Source organism: Stegostoma tigrinum, chromosome 29 (assembly GCF_030684315.1).
Source record: "Stegostoma tigrinum isolate sSteTig4 chromosome 29, sSteTig4.hap1, whole genome shotgun sequence".
NCBI classification, from domain to species: Eukaryota; Metazoa; Chordata; class Chondrichthyes; order Orectolobiformes; family Stegostomatidae; genus Stegostoma; species Stegostoma tigrinum.
Window position 1 is genome coordinate 21903681 of NC_081382.1, and position 23444 is coordinate 21927124.

The following is a 23444-nucleotide window of genomic DNA, read 5'->3' on the forward strand; positions in this document are numbered from 1 at the left end:
GTGAAAACAAACCCAAGTTTGCCCAGTCTGTCCTCATAGCTAATACCCTCCAAACCAAGCAACAACCTGGTAAATCATTCCTGTACTTTCTCAAAGCCTTCATGCCCTTCTGGCAGTGTGGCGACCAGGACTGTACACCATATTCCACATGTGGCCGAGCTAAGGTTCTATACAGCTTCAACATGACTTAGCAATTTTTATGCACGATGCCCTTATTGATGAAGGCCACCTTATCCACTTTCAGCGAAATGTGGTCCCTTGCGCTCACATCCCACTGTATGCTGATGCTACTAAGCGTTCTGCCATTGTATAATTTCCTCTAGCATTAGGACTTCCAAATACGCCATCTCACATTGGGCTAGATTAAGTTTCAGCTGCTACTTCCCCACACAAATCTTTAGTCTATCTATATTATGCAATCATCTAGATAGTTCATTGAATCCCTACAGTGTGGAAATAGGCCATTCGGCCCAACAAGTCCACACTGATCCTTGGAGCATCCCATCCAGACCCACATAACCCTGCTAATCTACACACTCCTGAACACTATGGGCAATTTAACATAGCCAATCCACCTAACCTGCACACCTTTGGCCTGTGGGAGGAAACCGGAGCACCCAGAGGAAACCCATGCAAACAGAGAGAGGACATGCAAACTTCACACAGACTGTCACCCGCGGCTGGAGTCAAACCCGGGTCCCTGGCACTGTGAGGTAGCAATGCTAACCACTGAGCCACCATGCTGCCCATAATCATCCGGCAGTCCTCCTCACTATGCACAGCTCTGCCAACGTTTCTGTTGTCCACAGTAGCTCCTTGTTGTTCCTTAATTTCTCTTCATGTTTGCGATGATCTGATGGCAGTGGAATAAAGAATTCCAGCTTCATGATCTTTGAGCCTTCCATATATTCAAATGTCACAATGCAGTTCATTCATAATTGACAGGAGTATCTCGTTCACATTTTTGAAAAATATTGATAATCACATTTTTATACTACTGTTGTAGGTGAAATATTACCAAGTACGATTCTGCAGTGAGTCAGACACAGTTTAATAACAAAAGCTTTAAAAGCTCTTGGGAGAAGCAGGGACCTCAAAGGGGCCTCACCAAACTTCTCAGCTATTACAGACGATTTCAAAGCTTATATACATTTGCTGTTACTCGCCAGCCTCCCCCACAAGTCATGTACACAGTTCTTCAATCTGTTCCCGGTGTCTTGCAAAGCGGGTGTTCACATCTTCATTGTGTAAAGTTCAATCTAACGGGTCCTTTATGCTGTTGATCTCTTTACTTCTTCCTTCAGTCAGTTAATGCCTTTTAAAAGTTAATGTCTTTTAATTACTTTACAATGTCTTCTAAAAATTAATGTCTTTACTTCCTTCTTCAGTAAATTACGTTGCTTACTCCTTTCGTCCCCCCTTGTGGTCAGAGTCATGAGTGCTCATTGCCTCTCAACCACTTACAGCCATTGTTGGAACGTCCCTGAGCCACCCATCAAGAGGCACGCAACAGTCTCGTGGGTATGGACACTTGCATCGGGCATAATTCTGGAAGTCAGTGTTTTACAGCATGAATTAAAGACAGCCATAACAACACAGCAAGCAGCAATGATGACAATCAATATAATTAAGGCACGCAGAAGGTATGGTCCCCAAGAACCACTCGAGCCAACCGTCCCCTTTCCCGGGTCCTTGCCTGAAGGCGTCAGCCTGTTTACGCAAATTGTTAATGGCCTGGGTGATGTTGTAGGACTCACCCGTGATGTGTGTTATACACCTGTCTCCTACTACTATTGTACGTACCCCGCCCTGCTGGGCTAACCGGTAATCAATGGCATACCGGGTCTGCTGCGCGTAGAGACTTAATTGAGTTTATCAGTTCCACACGTCTCCCTTGTATACCTCATGGATATGTACCGGTTCAGCCCACACAGGGTGCGTCTAGTGTATCTGCCAGGGGTGGCTACAAACAATGCTGCAACTGACTGGGCAAGTGGGTAGCACACGGTCCAATTACTGTGTAGGAGTATGTGGGTCTTGTGAAACAAGTTATCCTCTAATCCTGACACCCCTGCAACCATGATAATAAGAACACCATGACTACATGCATCACCTTAAACATGTTTAAACTCAAATGGCGAAAACTGTGTCTGACCACTTTATGTTAACAATGTTCCAAAGGCTACGTCGCCTCGCGCAACTTCCCGTGCTCCCGATCAACTTGCTTGGACGTCTGGTAGGGGGTCATTCTGTGAATCAAACATATCATTCAGGGTCTCAATTGGTGTCCGCATATTCTTTAAGTTGGGACCGGTGTTTCCAGACGCCCTTCCCTCGCATATCGATGTGCCTCCACTGATGATAACTTCATGGGGCCATTCCAAAAGGGGGCGAACCCAGGTTTCCTGGGTCGGGTCTTTACCATAATCTTGCTAACTACAGATGGGACATCGAAGCAATCCTGTCATGCCCTCTGATCATCTTGTCCTTCCAGTCTGTCCCTTACAATTTTGCGCAACGCCTTTAACTGGGCGCTCAGTTCCAGCACATATCCCAGGGATGACAATATCTGCTGTCTTGCTCCTGGTGTGATATCTAGCGGTTGGGGCTGTCAAGGTCCTGCCCCAGGTGAGCAGGGCGAGGTTAATTTCCTCACTCAGACTCTCCTCTGGGGCAGTGAGCCCCTCCCTGGGATGGTATGGGGGCATGGGTCCCCACTGACCCTCTGCTAAGAACTCCTTCACTGTTTGCTGTCCTTAAAACATTGATTGACTATTAATTAGGTGACCAATGCATCTTTTTAGGTTTTGTGTTGCAAGTGTATGCTGACTCTGAACAGATGATTAAGATGATTTTAAAACTGAGGTTAATGTGGGAAGTTTGATGACTGTCTGTTTGTGCTTCTTCTTTAGCCTCAATGTCCAAACTCCTCATCACTAGGAACCCAGAGAACATCACTGGAGCATGGGGAGAAACAGCGACCATGCATCGCACAATTCAGGGATTCCCTTGGCCAAATGTCACATGGTACAAAAACAACCAGCCTTTAAATGGTGTCAGGGAACATAAATATGATGACAACCGACACATGTTAATATTACGGTAAATAAGCATTTAACACTTTCTAGTAAAGCATGCTGATTATATAGTGCAGAATTATAAAATTAATTGTAATTTCCTGCCTTGTTCATTTGCCTGCTGTGAAATGGATTTATTAAATTATCAACGGTTATCTTTGATATTAGAATAGGAATTATTAGCTTTCCATACTGATTGTGTTCATGCTTGTTTTAAAAAACACTATTGTCACAGCAGACATAGGTATCTACAGTCATGCTGTTTTGAAAAGGTGTACGAAGAGCACAAACCAACTTTTGAAGGATACACTATCCTTTTCACATCATTTCTGTGTGACCTTGTGTTTTGTTTCCAGACAGTTGAGTCCTGTAGATATGCAAATATTTAACTTTTGAACCAGAGGAACCTGTTTCAACACTAGATACAGGCAACAGGGGAACACATCAAAGGTCCTCATACTGTGTTCTGAATATTTGAATTCTAACCAGGGCCTATCAATTGATGTATTTCCACAGAGTTGGGATTCAGTTGATCAAGAAAAAAAATCCAATCTTCGGGGAGGGGGGTTTTTGGTGAGTTCTGTTTTCTGTCAAACCAGAAGTTTGAGACTGAGTCATACCCAAGATATTAAAAAACAGCTTCACCTGGACTCTGAACTGTTAGCATTGCACAAAAATGTCTGAATAATGGGAGTCTATTGGAGCCACGACCCTGCTCATGCAAAATATAACACAGCACAGAGATTCCATTTAAGTTTGAAACTGGAATGATTCCTGCAACATTCATTCACCAATGATACTGCTGATAAGGTTTAATGTTTAAAACATTAAAGGGCACCACATAAAAATAATCTTTAATATTCCACCTTGACAGATGAAATGACAGTAAATGATAACATCACAGATGATTCATGACGTTGGTATTGCTCAGCTCACAAGCATCACTTCTAAACTATTAAGAAATCCGCTCAAGAGAGAAAACCCTTGTGTGGACAGTATGTTACTGGCTAGTTCTGTAATGATGTATATTTTATGGGCTCTTTCTGATGTTGTGTTTTACAGGAATACGTCTTTAGAAGATGAAGGCCTCTATCACTGTGAAGGGAATAATAGGATTGAAATAGTAACTTTACAGGCAGCATATCTCCTGCCTGCTGGTAAAGCCAACTCAGCAGACTATCAGCCAACAATCAGACCTTAAAATTACTGTGACTTGTAAGATTGGATTTTACAGAATTGCAGTATTGCTGATTGTTAGGTTGCCTCTTCTGGCTTGTTCCCTCCTGAAAATGGGCACCAAGTAACTTGTTCTCCGTTATATTTTATAATGAGTAAACAATTTTTAAATGAACCTAATCAGCAAAATAACTTGATGGAAAGAATAAAATGCTTTTATAAATGATGCATGCATGCTCCCATCTTCGTAAAATAATGTGTACATTTTAGTGACCCTGGTAAAGACCTTTGCCATGTAGAAAGAGATGTTTGTGCAGAACAGTCACTTGAATTAATTTTCAAGCCATATGATTAGCTATTTCAATGTCTTGGCATTCACTTTTATAGCTGCGTTTCTAGCTGTTGCCTTTCTCTTTCATTTCTAGCAATGGATCGGAAATTTACACGACAATGGAGCTGTGTCACTGTCAGAAGAGGAGATGTCGGAAGTGTGGAGTGTGAACTGCCTTTTGACAACCCTGCAGCCAGGGTTAGCTGGTTCAACAATAACCGATTGCTGAGCAACCAGGAAAATCTACACCTTGTCTCAAAGGAGAACGGTGACCTTGCAGTCAGCAGGTGACAGTACATTTTCACAATGCAATGACTCTAGAATATAGAAATTCATCTTGGGCATGGTTCAGGTGCTAACTGTGCTCCACTATTCAACTCCATTGACTTCAGTAGCGTAATGGTATTTCTCAGTCCATCTGAATAGGATCATCTAAAAGACAACACCTCCAGGCTACTATGTTAAATTGACAGCCAAGATTAAAGGCAATATTCCTTGTGTGCTGCTTTGTTATGTCTTCTCATTATCTGTTGGTTCCCAGATATTTGAAATAGCCATACTTTAAGCTTGTAAAACTTAGAGCTCTATGTGTTTGATACACTGCTTAGGCCAATGTCATGCAATACAAAAACCAGACTCTCCAGTGCAACTGTGAAGAATGTCCCACTGGAGCACTTATATATATGTTTGATTCATGGCTAATTCATTCCTTGCTTTATAAGAGAGAACAACGATGGTCTGCAGGCTTGAACACATGACTATCAAAGATGAAAATATTGCTCCTGAATGAGAGGACCATAAGATATTTTTGTGAAGTTACTGTGGCAGAACAGTGTACACATAATCACAGCAATCCACTCTGTGAGTTTAGCATTTCCATAGCAGAGCTATAAAGGAAATTAGTTTGCAATACATGTGGCTCCATGTTTTCATTTCATGTTAGTGATGAGGGTGGGGTACTTTAGCACTGGTGCAGATTCAGGAGAGATACTCCAGTGTGTGATTACAATGCACTGAGGTGTTTTGTGACAAATTATTTCAATCTGCCTGAGGTGATGTGTTTTGTTTTATCATTCTCACATTTACAGTCACCTGAATGAGTAATTAATTAACTAGTTATATTCCTGACATAATTTCAGTGATTTTTCACAAATCACTTAATTCCTTTTCTGTGTAGTGTTCAGGAATCTGATGCTGAGGAATATTTTTGCCGAGCTTTGAATCCACACATCTCTTGCACTGTGACCTCTCGACAGATCAGTCTCAAAGTATTAGGTGAGTAAATCCCTCCCTAGATGGTAGACGTTGCAAAGCTATTTTATCATCTGTTCAAGATAACAAAGTGTGAAGCTGGATGAACACAGGAGGCCAAGCAGCATCTCAGGAGCACAAAAACTGACGTTTCGGGGGTCTAGGCCTGAAACGTCAGCTTTTGTGCTCCTGAGATGCTGCTTGGCCTGCTGTGTTCATCCAGCTTCACACTTTGTTATCTTGGATTCTCCAGCATCTGCAGTTCCCATTATCTCTTATCATCAGTTCATTTTGGCATACTTTTACATTGGGCGAGTTTAACACTTAGACAATGTCACCTGGTAGTTCCTACTGAATCCTGTTCATAACAAAAATCTTAACAAACGATATTTTGAGAAGAAAATGCCGTCTTTTAAATTAGGACTTGTTTCTAAATAGTTCTGTACCTTTTAATAACAAAGAAAAACATAAATTGCTGGAAAAGCTCAGTAGGCCTGGCAGCATCGTTGGAGAGAAATCAGAATGAACGTTTTGGATTGGGTAACCATTCCTCAGACCCTTTATAGCATCGTTAGTTCTTTTGGTTTTTATTTACTGTGCTTTTTAATGTCCCTTTCTGGATTAATGAGGGCTGACATTAATATCTGTGAAATGCTAAGCTAGTCCTTGTAATTTCATGACTATGAGCCTTGAAGTGACTGCTGATGATACAACTGGGCAGATGTTTAAAGCATTCATATAATGTTGCTCTGTCTACCAAACTTAAAATAAAATGCTCAATATCTATTAAAATGGGATAAGATTTGGAGCTATTAAGTGTTCAAATGCTTATGTCCAGAATATTCAATTCTATTTGCCATGTAAATAGCTCATTTGAAGCTTGTTTCAGCACAGCTAAAAATGTAAAGGAAAATCGGCTATTTATCTTGTTGATTCTCAGCCATTTCTCATATATTTTTATAAAAGAAACCTTCAGCATGCTTTTGCTACTTCTTGTTTCTAAAGTTCTGCCAAATGTGATTGTTCACTTTTGAAATACACAATGTGCTATTGGTCTCTGGAGCCACATTATATTTCCAGGTTGAGGGCAGTCCAGCTCCATCTGTGCTCTAGCACAAGGGGAAGATGCTGATCATTGCCAGATGGAGGATATTTTTAGGGTGAGTTTGGCCAAGTTCCCAAGTGTCTGAAGCAGGAACAATGGCCCAGAATGAGTAGGGGAGTAACAAGCATATAAGATAGGGTGGACAGTGAGAGTCTTTTTCCGAGGATGATGACTTCAGCTTGTACAAGGGGGCACAGCTACAAATTGAGGGGTGATAGATTTAAGACAGATGTCAGAGGCAGGTTCTTTACTCAGAGAGTGGTAAAGGCGTGGAACGCCCTGCCTGCCAATGTAGTTAACTCAGCCACATTAGGAGCATTTAAACAGTCTTTGGATAAGCATATGGATAATGATGGGATAGTGTAGGGGGAGGGGCTTAGATTAGTTCACAGGTTGGCGCAATATCGAGAGCCAAAGAGCCTGTTCTGCGCTGTATTGTTCTATGTTCTATATTCTATGTTCTATCCTTGCTGACATAATCAATGTGCTTGTAAATACAAAGTACTTTTTGGCAAAATTACTGGCCAAATTTGGCTATCAATGCTACAAAATCCAGGTCTCTCTGATGGCCTTCTGGTGAGTAATAGGAAATACCTGCTTCACGTGGTTAAATTGAATTAAACTTAGAAATTAACTGCAGAAAATTAGGGCTTATACTTGACAATGTAACAGCTCTTTTAATCATGAGATTAATATTCCCTTACTTGTAGTCAACATCTCTAGCCCAGAAATGGAACTAATGAATCAGTAGACTTTCGGCTTTACAGGCGGTAATTTGATTCTTGAGGTTTTTTAAGTGTTTGTTTTGTTTCTTGCTTCCTTTTCCTTTTTGTCTATTATTTTCTGTGTTAATCCATGTTTACTTTCTGGCTGCCCCAAGATTTAACGCATCTCTCAGCACATTGTTCTTGCCTGGAATGTACTGGTCCATAATGCTCTGTCAAGGACAACTCTTCGCATGGGAAGACCAGCAAATTTTCGGAAGACCAATGAGTGCCTTTCACTGAGCTGCTTGTCCTCCAATTTTGGGTGATTTAACCCAACCCTGGGAGCGGCTTAAAAAGCACAGAATTCTGCATCACAGAAATGTTTGGGATTAATTGGGACAAAAAAAACTTTCCATAACTCTCCAGTCTTTCTTTGTAAAGTCATAACCCATCAAGTGCTGGATCATGGTCTCTTCCCAATCAAGGCCACTTTGAGTCCAATGTGCAAAGGGGTGAGATTCCAAGCATGTAAGAAGGATCTGAAGGGAAGAATATTTCTCACGGTCAGCCATCTTGACTCTTGTCTGAAATTCCTGAAAATAAGGTATTCTGCTAAATGATTTGGCAATCTATCAAGGGAACTGGTGCCATGATCTACTACTGATCTAATTGTTCATGAAGATCCCAGAAAATGCACTGCACTCACTGACTTTATCACATCGTACGCACAGCGACTTGTAGGTGTGAATATTTTATGCTGATGCTGTGAGGAAACTAATACATGGCGCACATGACAACATGTCCCACTCCAGTAAATTCAAAGCCATAGTCACTGCCAAGAGTATTATCAAATGACATTAGATAAATGCATTACAAAAGTTGCAATCATAACTGAGTTTTGGTCAACCTGAGGGGCAACGTGTTGGTGATATTGTGTTTCTGGGGGCAATATGTTCATGTATAATAGTAAACAAAGTGATCAGCTGAAAGTTTGTTTCTGAATTTATTTCAGTTTTTTTTGCTGGCTTCAGAATGGAAGAAAATTAGTTGAAATTTGAATCTTTGCCATGTTAACCAGTTGGTTATATTAATGTTATATTTCTTCAAACGTACAGACCATTTTTTATGTTCTAAATCTGAACATAAGTTATATGAAATGTTAATATTTTGACCTATTTAAATTAATGTAACTTCTTTCTATTGTTACCTTTTTAAAAAGACTGTTGTTTTCCTGCCCTCAGATTGTGAAATCAAACACTAGACATTTCTGATGTGGCTATAAGCACTGAGGAGTTTTACACCTGTGAAGCAACCAATTTATTGGGATGTAGCTACCAATTAAAATTTCTGAGTGTGATGAGTATAGTTATTTCATTCAGTTGCTTTACAATTGAGCAGGCTTTAGGAAGGATGTTATTAAATTGGACAGAGTGCGGAAAAGATATCCAAGGATGTTACTGGGACTGGAGGTTTTGAGTTATAGGAGGCTGAATAAGCTGGGACTTTTTACCCTGGAATGTAAGAAGCTGAGCGGTGATCTTATAGAGGGTTATAAAATCATGAGGGGCATGGGTAAGGTGAATAGCAAAGGTCTTTTCCCTAGGGTAAGGGAGTTCAAAACTGTATAATTTTAAGGTGAGAGGAGAAAGATTTGAAAGGGACCCGAGGGGCAACTTCTTCACAGACAGAGTAATTCGTCTGTGGAATAAACTGCCAGAGGAAGTGGCAGATCCAAGTACAGATACAATGTTTAAAAGACATTTGGACAGTTACTTGAATAGGAAAACTTTAGAGGGATATGAGCCATTCACAGGAAATGAGACTAATTTAGTTTAGGAAACTTGGTTAGAGTAGACAAATTGGACCGAAGGGTCTGTTTCCATATTGTATGACTCTATGACTGCCTACGCAGATGCTGTGTCTGATGGCTAAATTATGAGAGCTATTGATGTGAACGGCTCTGCCACTCAGTAAGATTATGACTGATTAGTTTGTGTTCCCAATTCACATTCAAATCCATCGCTGTGCACAATTTATTCCCCTGCCTATCAAGAATCTATCTACTTCTGCCTGAAAAATACTTGCTGAAGCTGCCTTCACTATCTTCTGATGCAGTTTCAAAGTCATACAATGTCAGAGAAGAAAGAAAGATCCCCTCATCGCTGTCCTAAAAGGGTGATCTCTAGGTTTAAATGTGTCCCTCAGTTCTGGGATTGCCCACAGAGTAAGTATCATTTCCAGGTCCACCCTGTCATGATCGTTCAGGATATTTTAAACTTTATTCAAATCATCCCATGGTCTTCTAACCTTTAAATTCTTCTAAACTCAACCCTCTCACTCCAGGCAGCAATCTGACAAATTTCTCTGGATACCTCCAATGCAGTTGCATCCTTCCTTAAATAGGGAGATGAAAACTGTGCACAGAAGTTGAGATGTAGTCTCATCAATGCTTTATATATGTCCCTTTGATGCAACATCATTCTAACTGGATTGGGGACAGCCTACACGAAGTATGACTAGGTTATCCATTTGAAAATACACACCCCTCCATGCAGAACTGTGACTGCAGGATTCGTGTCTAAGTGGTGCAGAATTCCAAGCCCAAAAGTGTAATTGCTTCCCCACAACTGGAGCTGATGTCAGATAAATTAATTAAGTGGAACAGAAATGAATACTGTCCTACATGACATACTTGTATTAGAAGGAGTTAAGTGACGATGGAGAAGAACTCACTTGTAGGATCTTGTGTTGCCGAGGCTGTTTCTATGACACAGTTGAGCAGAAACACATAAACATTGATGATTCATATTTCAGAGAAAATGATGGATATCAAAGTAGTAGCAAAAACATTCACAGCAGAATCTGTTCACTAATTGTGAAAGATGTCAACAAACTTAGCTGCTAACAGTTCTGAAGAAGAGTCCCTGGACTTGAAGCACTAACTCTGTTTTCTCTCCTCAGATATGGGCAGACCTACTGAGTTTTGCCAGCAATTTCTGTTTTTGGTCTGTCAATGTGCCTAACTGTTCCTACAGGACACATTTTGACAGTGATGTAATGGTTTGACAAGGTAGGAGTACATTGAACATGATGTTATGGATGGAAGTGAAGGGTTTCAGTATAGAAACACAGATGGACACATGGATACAGGGACAAGCATATTGATTTTAGTTAATTGGGAATAACATGGCAAGGGGAGAGTTAGAAGTTTATCTTGTCTATATAAGCTCTATTCAGTGAGACCATGGCTAATACCTTCACTAACTCCATATCCCTTAACATTTTTAATATGTTAATGTCTAGCTATCTCAGTCTTGAACATGTCAGCATTTAAGTCTGTGAATAGGATATTAGCTATATATGAGTTAAGGGTTAGTAAGAGAAAGAGGTATTGTTAGCTAATTTGTTAATTGTATTAAAAAGTACATAAGGAATACACATGCCGGAAAGAAGGAGGGTTTTTTGGTGTGTATTGGTTGAACTAGTGACAAAATGAAGGACAATGTTATTTAGCTTCTTAATTGCTGGCATGTTAACTTTCAAGGACATCCAAATCCCTTTGAAGTTCAACATTGTCCAGCTTCTCAACATTTCCTACCTCACATTTCTCTGCATTGTATTCCAGCTACCATTTTTTTGCTCACAGACTTAGCCTCTCCAAATGCCTTTGACAAATTTTGTATCATCCTCACAACTCCCATTCCCATCTAGTTCTGTGCCATCTGCAAACTTGGAATTCTTTTTAATCGGCACATCCAAATCATTGATATACTGTGAACAGTAATGGCCTATGCAATACCACATCGGTCACAGTGCCTTTCCTACCGTTTGTTTACTGTATGTTGGTGAGTTCTCAAAGTCAGTATATCCATCCCCATTTCCATGTGAATTAATTTTATTTATCCACCTCTTCTGTGGAACCTTTTTAAAATCACTCTGAAAATTTAAATATATCACGTTGGCTGGTTCCTCCTTATCAATTCTGCCATTACTTCTCAGGTTCTTGTAATTACATCCTTGATTATAGACGCTACCATTTCCCACACAACTGATGTTAAGCTAACAAGTATGTAATTACTATTTTTTCCCTCTCCCTCATTCCTTTAGTAGTGGGGTTACATGGCTATGTTCCACTCAGTAAAGACAATTCAGTGCCCGTAGAATTTTGCAAGATTATTAATGGTCATTGTCTACTAATCTATTACCTTCCCCAGCCATCGGTTTCAGCGCTTTGGAAGATATATCATTCATGTCAAGGGAATTTATCTATTCTAAGTCCCATTATATTTTCTAGTGCTACTTCTGTAACTAATCTTAATATCTTCCAGTTCCTTGTTTACCAAAGATTCCCCATTGTGTCTGTCTTCATAGAAGAATGTAATTACAAAATTCACAGAAACAAGGGGTTGAACCATAAAGGGGCTGAATGACGTGGGCTACGGTGAGAGCTGTAGTGCAATAGCACAAGAAATCCAGTGAGGTCTATTTCAACTTAAGGAGCAACTTACTGCACCTTTTAACTAAGTTCCACCAAGGCAAGATCCTAGTGAGGTTGATTACTGTACGTTAATGATCTTGCTTTGTGCGCATCTTGCTAAATTGAAATGCAGCTTTCTATCCTACTACTGAAAATTTTCAACATGGAAGTCAGAGTGGGTACCTGGTGAATTCAGCTTGCCTTGTGCTTCAAAGAGTCTGGAGCGAATTTAGTTACTAGGGTTAAACAAAAATTAAACTTTAGATAGAGTGATTAGAGTGATTAACTTTGAAGATTCCATCACTCTCCTGATTCATATGTCTTCATACTGTTTACACTCAGTGTCAAAGTGTGTAGAGTGTTTTGATCTCTGTAGAGACCAATTCACTTTAAAAGATATTTGATTTTCCAGTAACTGACTGGAAGCATTATATGATAAGCTTTTACATTTTAAGACTTTTACGATAGCTACCAACCTAAAAGCAACAACTAACCAGTGATAACACGGTGTAGAGCTGAATGAACACAGCAGGCCAAGCTGCATCATAGGAGCAGGAAGGCTGACGTTTTGGGCTTTCCTGCTCCTCTGATGCTGCTTGGCCTGCTGTGTTCATCCAGCTCTACACCTTGTTATCTCAGATTCTCCAGCATCTGCAGTTCCTACTATCTCTGAAACAATAACTAACCAGTATTCAATAGCAAGTTTTGCATTAAGGTATGGAAAAGATTCCCAAAGTGACTTTTACCACAGGCACGTGATGCAGCAATAATGAATGACGAATTAATTAAAACCTTGAGACAGAATGTTTATTCATGCCATATACCAACAGCAAATCAAGTATGTCACACCATCTATAACATTATAGCTGTGACACATGGCATTTTCTTTACCGTTTTTGTTTAAACCACCTTGACTGGTTCCATCCCCACCCATTTGACCTGTCTGCCTCCTCTCTGCCTATCTTCTCCTCTATCCATCTTCTATCTGCCTCCCCCTCTCTCCCTATTTATTTTAGAACCCCCTACCCTTCCCCCATTTCTGAAGAAGAGCCTAGGCCCGAAACATCAGCCTTCCTGCTCCTCTGATGCTGCTTGGCCTGCTGTGTTCATCCAGCTCTACACCTTGTTATCTCAGATTCTCCAGCATCTGCAGTTCCTACTATCACTGGAATATGATTAATGCTGTGATGATGTAATTATGTCATGGAACACAACTACTGATGAATGGCAATGCATTGGTATCTTTAAGAGTAAACTGATGTATTCCTATCGCAACGTGCCCTATTATATATCTTTTTATCTACATTTATCAATTGAAACTCCATGTTATTTTGTCATACTGCAACTATACTTATGCAAGAATAATATTTTGCTTCTTGTTTTGCACCTACCATCCAATCAGCTTTAACAGCGGGGAAACTCTTGCTGCAACTAATTTTATTTTTCAAACTGCTGGTGTAGAAAGTGGAAGAATGTACTGAAAGAAAAGATAAAATGCATGTAGTTTTTTCATAGATGTATCACTGTCAAAGTCAGCATTTGTTGCCCAAACCAAATGATCCCATTGCAGATAAAAGAAAGCCAGCTTTTTTGAAATGCAGCAGACAAGGCAGCATAGGTATGTCTGCAAAGCAATAGGGAGAGGGCTCCACGTTTTTGAATGAGCAACATTCCTGACCTCAGGATGTCCCATAGCACACAACAACCAATGAGTTCCTATTTGAAGTGTAGTCCCTATTATAATTTGGGGAACCACAACGATATACTTGGGTACGGTAATAACTAACTAATTTATTACAGATTTTTGTTGAGAGTGGAGGGGTGGGTGAGTCCAAAACTAGAGGTATAGCTTTAAGGTGAGAGAAGACAGAGTTAGCAAGGACCTGAGAAGTAATTGTTTCATGTAGACGGCAGTGTGTGTGTGAAACTGCAAGAGGATGTGGTGGAGATGGGCATAATTACAACATTTAAGAGACATCTGGATTGGTACATGAATAGGAAGGAGTTAGATGGATTTGGGCCAAATGGGACTAGATCACATTGGGACGTCTGGTCAGTGTAGACATTTTAGGTCTGTTTCCTGCTGTATGACTATAAGACTTGATAAGTTAAATGTCAACCAAGACCCTTAGAACATAGAACATAGAGCATAAAAAAGTACAGTTCAGTACAGGCCCTTTGGACAACGATGTTGTGCCGTGGAATAATGCTAATCCAAAAAAATAAAATAACCTAACCTATATTCCCCTCAATTCACCGCTGTCCATGTGCATGTCCAGCAGTCGCTTAAATGTCACTAATGACTCCGCTTCCACGACTACCACTGGCAAAGTATTCCATGCGCTCACAACTCTCTGGGTGAAGAGCCTCCCTCTGACGTCTTCTCTATACCTTCCTCCTAACAGTTTTAAACTATGACCCCTCGTGGCAGTCAATCCTGCCCTGGGGAAAAGTCTTGAAGAACTCACTTGCTGTTTACAAATGTGTTATGATACCTTTTATTTTCTTCAGAGATTAGGTCGAGCCTCAGTTTGCAGTGTTATTCAGATGAGGAAGCAGTGTTCCTACTATTCTGTTTGAAGTATCAGCCTGGATTGTGTGCACAAATTTCTAGGGTGGGGTTTAAACCCACAGCTAAAATGGAGGCTGAATTAATGTGCATTTCTGTCCAATTATCCTCCATTCTCTAAGTCCGTTTTTACTCAAAGTAAGCACTTGGTATTCAGTGCCTGGAATAGATCTTGTGTAAAATGGCTTATAGGCTGTGTGCAATTTTACTACACAAAGCCAAAATTCTCCCCCTGTGGAATTACACAGAGAGGTAAATTAGTAAAATGAAAGATGGAGTTTTGCATTCCAGTAGTAAGAGCCTCTGCATTAATACAAATAGATTCCAATAGTCAGCCAAAAGGAATTTATTTTCAATGCACAGTGTTTCTGGCTGGCATAGGAACTGACTTCATCTAGTCATGCTGTCTGTGGGTTTGATACTCAGTACTGCATTAAAACGAGAGTTAATTTGGAGGTAATGAACTCCTCTGGATGAAGGGAAAAACCACAATGACTTTTCTTACTTTTCAGTTCCACCAATGACTGTCTCTTTCAAAACTGACCTCACTGTTTCAAAAGGGTTCTCTGCTGCTATGACCTGCATAGCCACTGGAAATGGTATCATTGTTTATCCATGGTATAAGAGCGGCCATTTAATTAAAAACTCTGAAGGAAAACACAGGAATAAAGGTAAGCTCGTATATCATCAATTTGTTCCAACTTGTTCCTGCAGTGAATGATTATTTAAAGTATTTGTAATACATCTCATTGTTACATGATTAGGAAAGATAAATGGTAATGATTTAAACATAATACATTATACACATACATAAATACTTCGGTAACTAAATGATGTTTTAGCTTACAGGAGTGAAGCTATTCTCTTTATTAAACTCAAAATTTATTTTATTTATTCATTCATGGGGCATAGGCATCACTGGCTAGCCATTATTTATTGACCATCCTTAGTTGCCCTTGAGTAAGTGGTGCTGAGCTGCCCTCTTGAACCATTGCAGGCCATATGCTGCAGATTGATCCACAATGCTATCAGGGACAGAATTCTAGGATGTTGACCCAGTGACAGTGAAGAAACATTGATATATTTCCAAGTCAGGATGTTGAGTGGCTTGGTGGGGAACTTGGAGGTGGTGGTGTTCCCATGTATCTGCTGCCCTTGTCCTTCTGGATCGAAGAGGTTAATCAGTTTGGAAGACGGTTTATGAGGATCTTTGGTGAACTTCTGCAGTGCATCTTGTAGATAGTACATTATTGACCGTTAGTAGCGGAGGGAGTGGATATTTGTGGATGTCACACTAATCCAGTGAGCCTCTTTTAGTCCTGGACGGTGTCAAGCTTCTTGAGTGTTGTTGGAGCTGCACCCATCCAGGCAAGAGGGGAGTATTCCATCATGCTGCTGACTTGTGCCTTGTAGATAGTGGACAGGCTTTGAGTATTTGGGTGGTGAGTTACTTGCCTCTGTATTCCCTAGCCCCTGACCTGCTCTTGCAGCCACTGTGTTCAGTCTCTGGTCACTGGCAATGCTAGGATGTCAAGGGTTGATGTTTAGATTGTCTCTTATTGGAGATGGCCATTGCATGACATTTATGTGGCACGAATGCTAGTTTTCAGCCCAACCCTGGATATTGTCCAAATCTTGTTGCATTTGAACATGGGTTGTGCCTGTGTTTGAGGAGTTGAAGAACATTGTGCAATCATCGGTGAAAGTTCCTACTTCTGACCTTATGGTGGAGGAAGGTTGTTGATAAAGTCACTGAAGATGGTTGTGCCTAGGACATTACCCTGAGGTACTACTGCAGAGGTGGCTGGGACCTGATATGATTGAGTTCCAACAACCACAACCACCTTCCTATTTGCTAGGTATGATTCCAACCAGTGGAGAGTTTGCCCCTTGATACCCATTGTGTCCAGTTTTGCTAGGTTTCCTTGATGCCACACTCGGTTGAATGCAGCCTTGATGTCAAGGGCTGTCATTCTCACCTCACCTCTGGAATTCAGCTTTTTTGTCCATGTTTGAACCAAGGCTGTAATGAGATCAGCTGATTCATGATAAGAATTTTTTTTTGCTTCTTTTAATTCCCTTTCTATATTTTCCGTAAGATATCTTTTAAAAGTAAATGTAAAATATCAATAAGAAATGTTTGAAAGGGAGGTAATCAAAGAGTTCGCATACCTCAGAGATTACTTGAACAGTAAGTGAACAGGAAAGCTTATGATTTGGAAAGCAACAACCCTCTCTGCTGATCACCAACAATAGCACTATTAGCAATAAGACACAAGCTTCACTCTGGCAATAGGCTAAATTAATGTAATGCATAGAAGCCCTACAGTGCAGAAAAAGGCCATTCAGCCCACTGGGTCTGTACCAATACTCCAAACAGCATCCCACCTAGGCCATCACCCTATCTATGCATTTACTATTGGTAATCCACTTAGTCTGCATATCCCTGGACGCTGTGGGCAATTTAACGTAGCCAACCCACCTAACATGCAAATTTTTGGGTCGTGGGAGGAAATGGGAGCACCCGGAGGAAACCCACATACACACGGGGAAAATGTGCAAACTCCACACAAATAGTCGCCCAAAGCTGGAATCAAACCCGGGTCCCTTGTGCTGTGAGGCAGCAGCGCTAACCACTGGGTCACCAGGCGGCTCATGATTTGTGCAAACATTGTTTCTTCTCTTTGTCTTTCCTAATGCTGTTAACTGTGGTTGCATTGGAGCTTCTTAGGTGCTGTATACCATGTTGTACTTAGACTGTTTGCCAGCCTGATGTGTGAGCCCGGATTACTCAACCTAACCCGATTCTCTTCGTGACCAACATCATGGACATTTCAATATCAGTCACTGGAGCATAACCAAGAGACAACTTCATCTCTTTTCCTGGCCCTGGTTTGTTGCTTATGGGCAGCTGAGATCAGTTCATTTAGCATTGAGCTGTCATGGATCTTTGTATGTTGCTTCTCAACTGTTTGCCACCTTAATTGTACTGGGGGATGTTATACATTTCAGATGGGAATGGAGCCCCAGCAAACTGGAAGTGGAAATAGTTACATGAAAAATGTTGGAATGATGGAATGTTTACTTCACAGAGATAGGTTCATCAAGCCTGTGCCATTATTTCATTTCATGGGAGTCACCTGGATTAATCCTTCCCTTCTATTCAGACACTTTGATCTTCACTCAGTGTTCCAGCCAAGAATGTTAAGGTAGGCCTCTTAAAGGCTTAGGAAACAGAAACACGGGGAGACTGTCTCTATGACAACACTGTCTCTGGTCATGAAGGTTGCAAGCTGCAGTTCTGAACCTTGCAAAACTGATGGGAATTCCTAGCTGTGGTTGGGTTAGCTTATTTGCTTTCCAGCTATATTCAAATGCTGTGCTGAAATTCACAGGGTTAATGGAACATTAGTCCCATTACATGTGTAATGTTGCGGCATATTAGCAAGCAGGAATAATTGTACCCCAATAGGAATAGTTAAGTTAAAACCATTTTCAGCCCAATTTTTAAACCGTTGAGTGTCATTCATTTTCAGGTACAGTCGATGCTCTGCAATCTTGTCGTTAACAACATTTCCTCTTGATCGAGCTAAAATGAGGAGTACAAGGGCAGCCCTGAGAAGAAGAGCCTTTGATTCTTGTTGTTCTTTTTCTTTGATAGAAAGCTGGAGCCCTCACCACTGTGTGGGTGGAATAGGAATTTGGCCACATTTCTGAATTTCGTGTGTCTCGGGTGTCATATGTTATAGGGCTGCTGCCCGTCCAAGGGGAAATCCCAGGACGAGAAAACAAAATGTTCCACCACTTATCGACTGACATTCTTTGTGTTAAACCTTGCCTTGTAGGACAAGAGATGTTGCTGATTCCTAGGGTTAATCTGGCTGATGAAAGTATATATCGCTGTGCGGCTTCAAGCACACTGGGAAGATATGAAAGGACTGGAAGATTAAAAGTGCATGGTACTGCTACAGCTTTATAATCTGTTGATTTCTGTCACTACTTTTTGATATTCTGTTTATTCTTGTGCACTAATTGATCACTATATTTTTTATATTTCTAATTTTAGCTCAAATTCTGTTATTCCTTTCTGTTCTCTATTTCTTACTATTCCCACATTGTGTCTTACAATGTTGCTCCATCTTTTTAACTTTTCCCTTCATATTTCTCTGTATTCCATCTCTCACTGTTTGTGCCCAATGCTTTCATGCACTTTGCATTATTTTCTTCACTTTTCTGTCATCTTCATCTTTTGGTTCCCATTCCTCTATTGCTTCTTGTCTTCTTTACTCTGGCTTTCCTTCATCTGCTGCTCTTGCTACAGTTCCACCCAGTATTCTGTTCCTCAATGCCTCAACGCAGGTTCATCATGGGTTGGAATTTACACTGTTCTGTGATGTCTCTGGAATTCCAAAGCCTAATATCTTCTGGTTCTTCAAGAACAGGCCTTTAATTGCCAGTGATTGGCCCAACTTTCTCACAGAGAATGGGATACTTACAATAAGAAAGGCAATGCAAAGTGTTGAAGGTATGTGCCAATCTGGTATTTTTAAATGGATAACATTTTTTTTGTTAAATTCAACTGTGGAACATGGGTATCGCTGACTGGGCCAGCATTTGTTGCTCACCCTAGTTGCTTTTGAGAGTGTGATGGTGTGCTGCCTTCTTGATCACTGCAGTCCATATACTGTAGATAGATCCACAATTCCATTAAGGAGAAAGTACCAGTATTTTGTCCAGACGACAACTTCTATTTTTGATGCACTGCCCTTCTGTGAAATGTGTTTTCAAATCCTGAAGTCTACAAAGTAAGCATTGGTGTAGGACTTTAAATTAGTATAACATAGTGGGAGATGATGTGTTGTGGTGTTATCCCTGGGATAGTAATCCGGAGACATGGGATAAACCATAAAATCATTAAATAGCTGTCCAGTGGATGAAACACAAGGCACATGCAGGATATAAGTAAATTAGATAAACTGGGTGAGTAAAATAGTGCACACAAATTTACTTTGCCTACAGCAACATTTAAAACTCAGTGTGCTGGAGTTTTACTGGCGAAACGGATGGCTTAAGTCAGAAAACTTCCCGACTTAGTAAATTCACCTCAACATAAAAGACCCAGTTAGAAGCATTTTTCGCTCTGAGGAGATGGGGCACAATTGAGTCAGACTTCAGCGGTGTGTGAGTCCTGAGGCTGACTGGTTAGAAGTCCCAGCTCAGCTCTCTAGGACTGTTGGTCTGTGAATAGTTTGCTCCTCTAGCTTTTACCTCTCCCTCATCACTCCACTTACTCTCTATGTTCCCTCCACACCCCAGTGTCTCATTCACGTATTGTCATAGGCTTTCCATGCCCTCTTCATGCTCACTCACCCAGTTTACCTTCTGCACAGTACCATTGTGCCACATAATAACAATGATCCCCATGTGTAACATCATGGTTAAACATTAGATTCTGATACTTCAAATACATTGATCAATCTTGAATTCTAAGGGAAAAAGAATGTCCATTCATAAATCAGATTTGAAATCTAATTATTGCTCTTACAAACTCATTAAATGTCAATCTGTCCAACTTCAACCTTTCAAAGCAAAGAACCTGCTGAAATAATCCAACTGTCTTGGAATCTAGCTAAGCATTCATAATGAGGCTCTCTGGAAACTGTATGCACAGAGACCAATGCCAGAGTTCTGTTTCTGCAAAGTGAAGGCTCAGGAAGGAGTCTTGGGGCATAGAAGCCAGGAAAGGAAAATGGAAGACATGAAGTGGACATGAGGAACATGCATAAGACCTTTTAAACAGACCTTTCAAAATCAGACAATGGTTCAGGACTGGTGATTTGAATCATGAGGCATTTAGAACCTGCCCTGATTTCACAACATGACAGGGGGAATGAGATGCTGACCCTGCTAAAGAACTAGCTGGATTGGGAGAGCAGGGTGTAGCATCACTACCTACATCCTTATCCCATACCAGTGAAAATTGCTGGTGGCAGGAACAGGGGTGGGACTCCTGGTTTTACCTGTTAATTTAAAATGCTTCCAGAGACAGCCTGACTCTGAGAATCATGGCGATTATGTAACTATTCTAATCATGTCATTGGCCTACAAGTTCATCAAGTTTCTCTTCCTTGAATTAAAAATGGGTGATATGTTGGAACTATGTAGAAGCATAGAAAATAGTAACAGGTCTAGGTGTAGGCCATTCAGCTCTTTAATCCTGCTTCATAATTTGATATGATCATGGCTGATCATCCACTCAGTACCCTGTTCCTGCTTTTGTACCAATTCTACATGGTGAAATAGTATATTGTGGGATATTTTTGATGCATTCCATTATTACACTTCTTCAACTCTGTTAAGTAGAAGTTATTTAACATTTGGAAGGAACATTACTTAAAAGGAGAGAGTCCAGTTTGGTATTTGCTTTAGATGAGCCTCGATATTTAGCTGCCAATGGATTAATGGCCAACCTTAACTGGGTCAATGTAAATTGTTTTTTTATTTCAGGTATTTATGAATGTGAAGCTGTGAATGAAGCAGGGTCAGCAAAAAGATCTGTAGCTGTATATATTGAAGGTAAGTTTTCTTTAAACTCCATCTATATTGTTTTAAAAGTGTTGATGAGTTCTACTCTTCCATCTTTTCACTATCGTACAGTGCCAAAATATTTTTGTTCTCAGCGCTGTTGATCAATGCAGTGGGAGTTGTGACCAACCTAATTTTGGTAAGGGAGATCAGACAAAAATAACACTGATTGGCTCTTGGTGTTTGGAATAAAAGTGGATTGCCCAGTGAGCCGTGATTTGGTCTGAATAGATCATAGTGCATGCTCCACAAGGTGACAGCTACCTACATGTAACATCATGGTTAAACACTAGATTTTGATACTTCAAACACATTTGAAGAGTTGTAGGTTTGACCTGGTTCTATACTCTCCTTAAGAGAATCACAATACTCAGGAATGTGGGATGTGACAATAATAGTGCCTATCAAAATACCTAGTGATGTTACTAGCAGGTAACTACGCTGAAATAAATCAGCACCCCACATTGGAAACTGATTGGATGGGATTAGTTGCTTATTTTATAACTTGCTTATGGGATTTGGGTCTGTAATTGCCTTGGAAGAGGTGACAGCGACCTGCCTTCTTAAACCATTATAGTCCATGGGGATGACGTATACCCACAATGCTCTCAGGAAGGCAGTTCCAGGATTTTAATCCATGGTGAAGAAATGAAGAGGCAATTCAAAATCATGAAGGGGAATTTTTTAGGTGTAACCTGTACTTGAAAACCCTAATTTTTGATGTGGCTATGACTCTGACAGGGAGTCGCTCAGCAGAAAGGAGCATTAGATATAGATTTCAGCTCTATTGCTAACCCATGCTCCAATCTATTGGCTCCCCAAATTGGGACCAGAGCCTTACAAACGTACTCTTATATATAATCCGGAAATTATAAAAATCTTAGGATAGAAACTCTGAAATCGTATTAGTTTTTTGCAAAATTGACAAAATAACTTCAGCCTCTGGGCTGGGTTCAGACTTTGCCTGTTGATTCTGGTTTGATATTCGAGATGCTGCACATGTTTCGAAACAAGACAATACTAGGCGGGAATTAAAACAATTCTTGCAAATACACACATGAAACAATAAGAAAAGTATGTCACCTGTGGCACGACACTCTCTTGTTCTAAACACTGCCAGGTTGTTCACACAAAAGTTTGCTAGTTCATTGGATTGATGAGAGTTAGTACAGCAATTCAAGACATAATTGATTAAATGGGATACTGGTTGCATTTGCCTAAATGTTTTTTTTCAGGTTTCAATTGACATTTTCTAAGCGGTTTTCCTGTTTCATCAAATTTATCATTTTACCTCTTTTATTGCTTAGTTACCAAATAGACAATGGTAGCAGGTTTAGAAATGTGTAAACAGGAAATGATAAACTTTAGTCATGACTTTGCTGACTGCATAAAGCCCTGCACAGTCTGTCTGTTGAACCCATGGGAAAGCTACAGGTGAAAATGTTTTGTTAGTTGCATTTTTAGTGTTCATGTTTTTCATGAACCAGTTGTCTGTTTCCTTGCTGAGAGTGAGACAATGCTGCAGCATTACAGCTACCGCCATTTGCTAATGGAGTAATAATTGCTCGTCCAAAAACACAGCTGGTGCAATGAATTGTTCTTTAGGGGAGATGGTGGCTTCAAGGTAATGCCACTGAACTTGCAATTCAGAGAAAAAACTGAAAGAGCTGCGGATGCTTTAAATCAGAAACAAAAACAGAAGTTGCTGGAAAAGTTCAGCAGGTTGGGCAACATTTGATGTGAAATCAGAATTAATGTCTTGGGCCCAGTGACCCTTCCTCAGAACTGGACTGGAAATGTTAACTCTGATTTCTCTTTACAGATGCTGCCAGATGTTGTAATTCAGAGTACCAGGTTAATGTTCTGAGGTTTTGGGCTGGCATTTTTATAAAAGGGCTATAAGTAATGAGGGACGTGGAAACATTCACAGTGCTCTTCTGAAATGGGCTTTAGGCACCTTGGGATGTCAGAGCTGAGTGAACACTTTACATCCAGCTGTGTTGTATCTTGTCAGTCTAATGTCAGAATGGAAAGGAATTCACACCTGAAACAATAATGTTTGTCTATAATGACATAAAAAATGGCTGTAACTTATTTTTTAAGACGGCTTTTTTTAATATCCTGCACCCCGAGCATTATTACAGACTCTAAAGGTTTTTGCCAACT

General features: G+C 40.4%; 1 protein-coding gene and 1 long non-coding RNA gene across 2 annotated transcripts in view; one reads left to right on the forward strand and one right to left on the reverse strand.

Moving 5' to 3' along the window:
* The window catches only part of LOC125465591 (hemicentin-2-like), a 103708-nt gene that overhangs the window by 44575 nt on the left and 35689 nt on the right, over positions 1–23444 (forward strand). The window contains exons 5-12 of the mRNA XM_048559286.2: positions 2913–3102; positions 4140–4234; positions 4679–4871; positions 5762–5859; positions 15206–15364; positions 18539–18652; positions 19015–19218; positions 21201–21269. Of these exons, the coding sequence (XP_048415243.1) occupies positions 2913–3102; positions 4140–4234; positions 4679–4871; positions 5762–5859; positions 15206–15364; positions 18539–18652; positions 19015–19218; positions 21201–21269 (1122 nt within the window). The remainder of the gene's footprint in view (positions 1–2912; positions 3103–4139; positions 4235–4678; positions 4872–5761; positions 5860–15205; positions 15365–18538; positions 18653–19014; positions 19219–21200; positions 21270–23444) is intronic.
* Positions 1–23444, reverse strand: part of LOC125465594 (uncharacterized) — a 45616-nt gene that overhangs the window by 5767 nt on the left and 16405 nt on the right. The window lies entirely within an intron of this gene.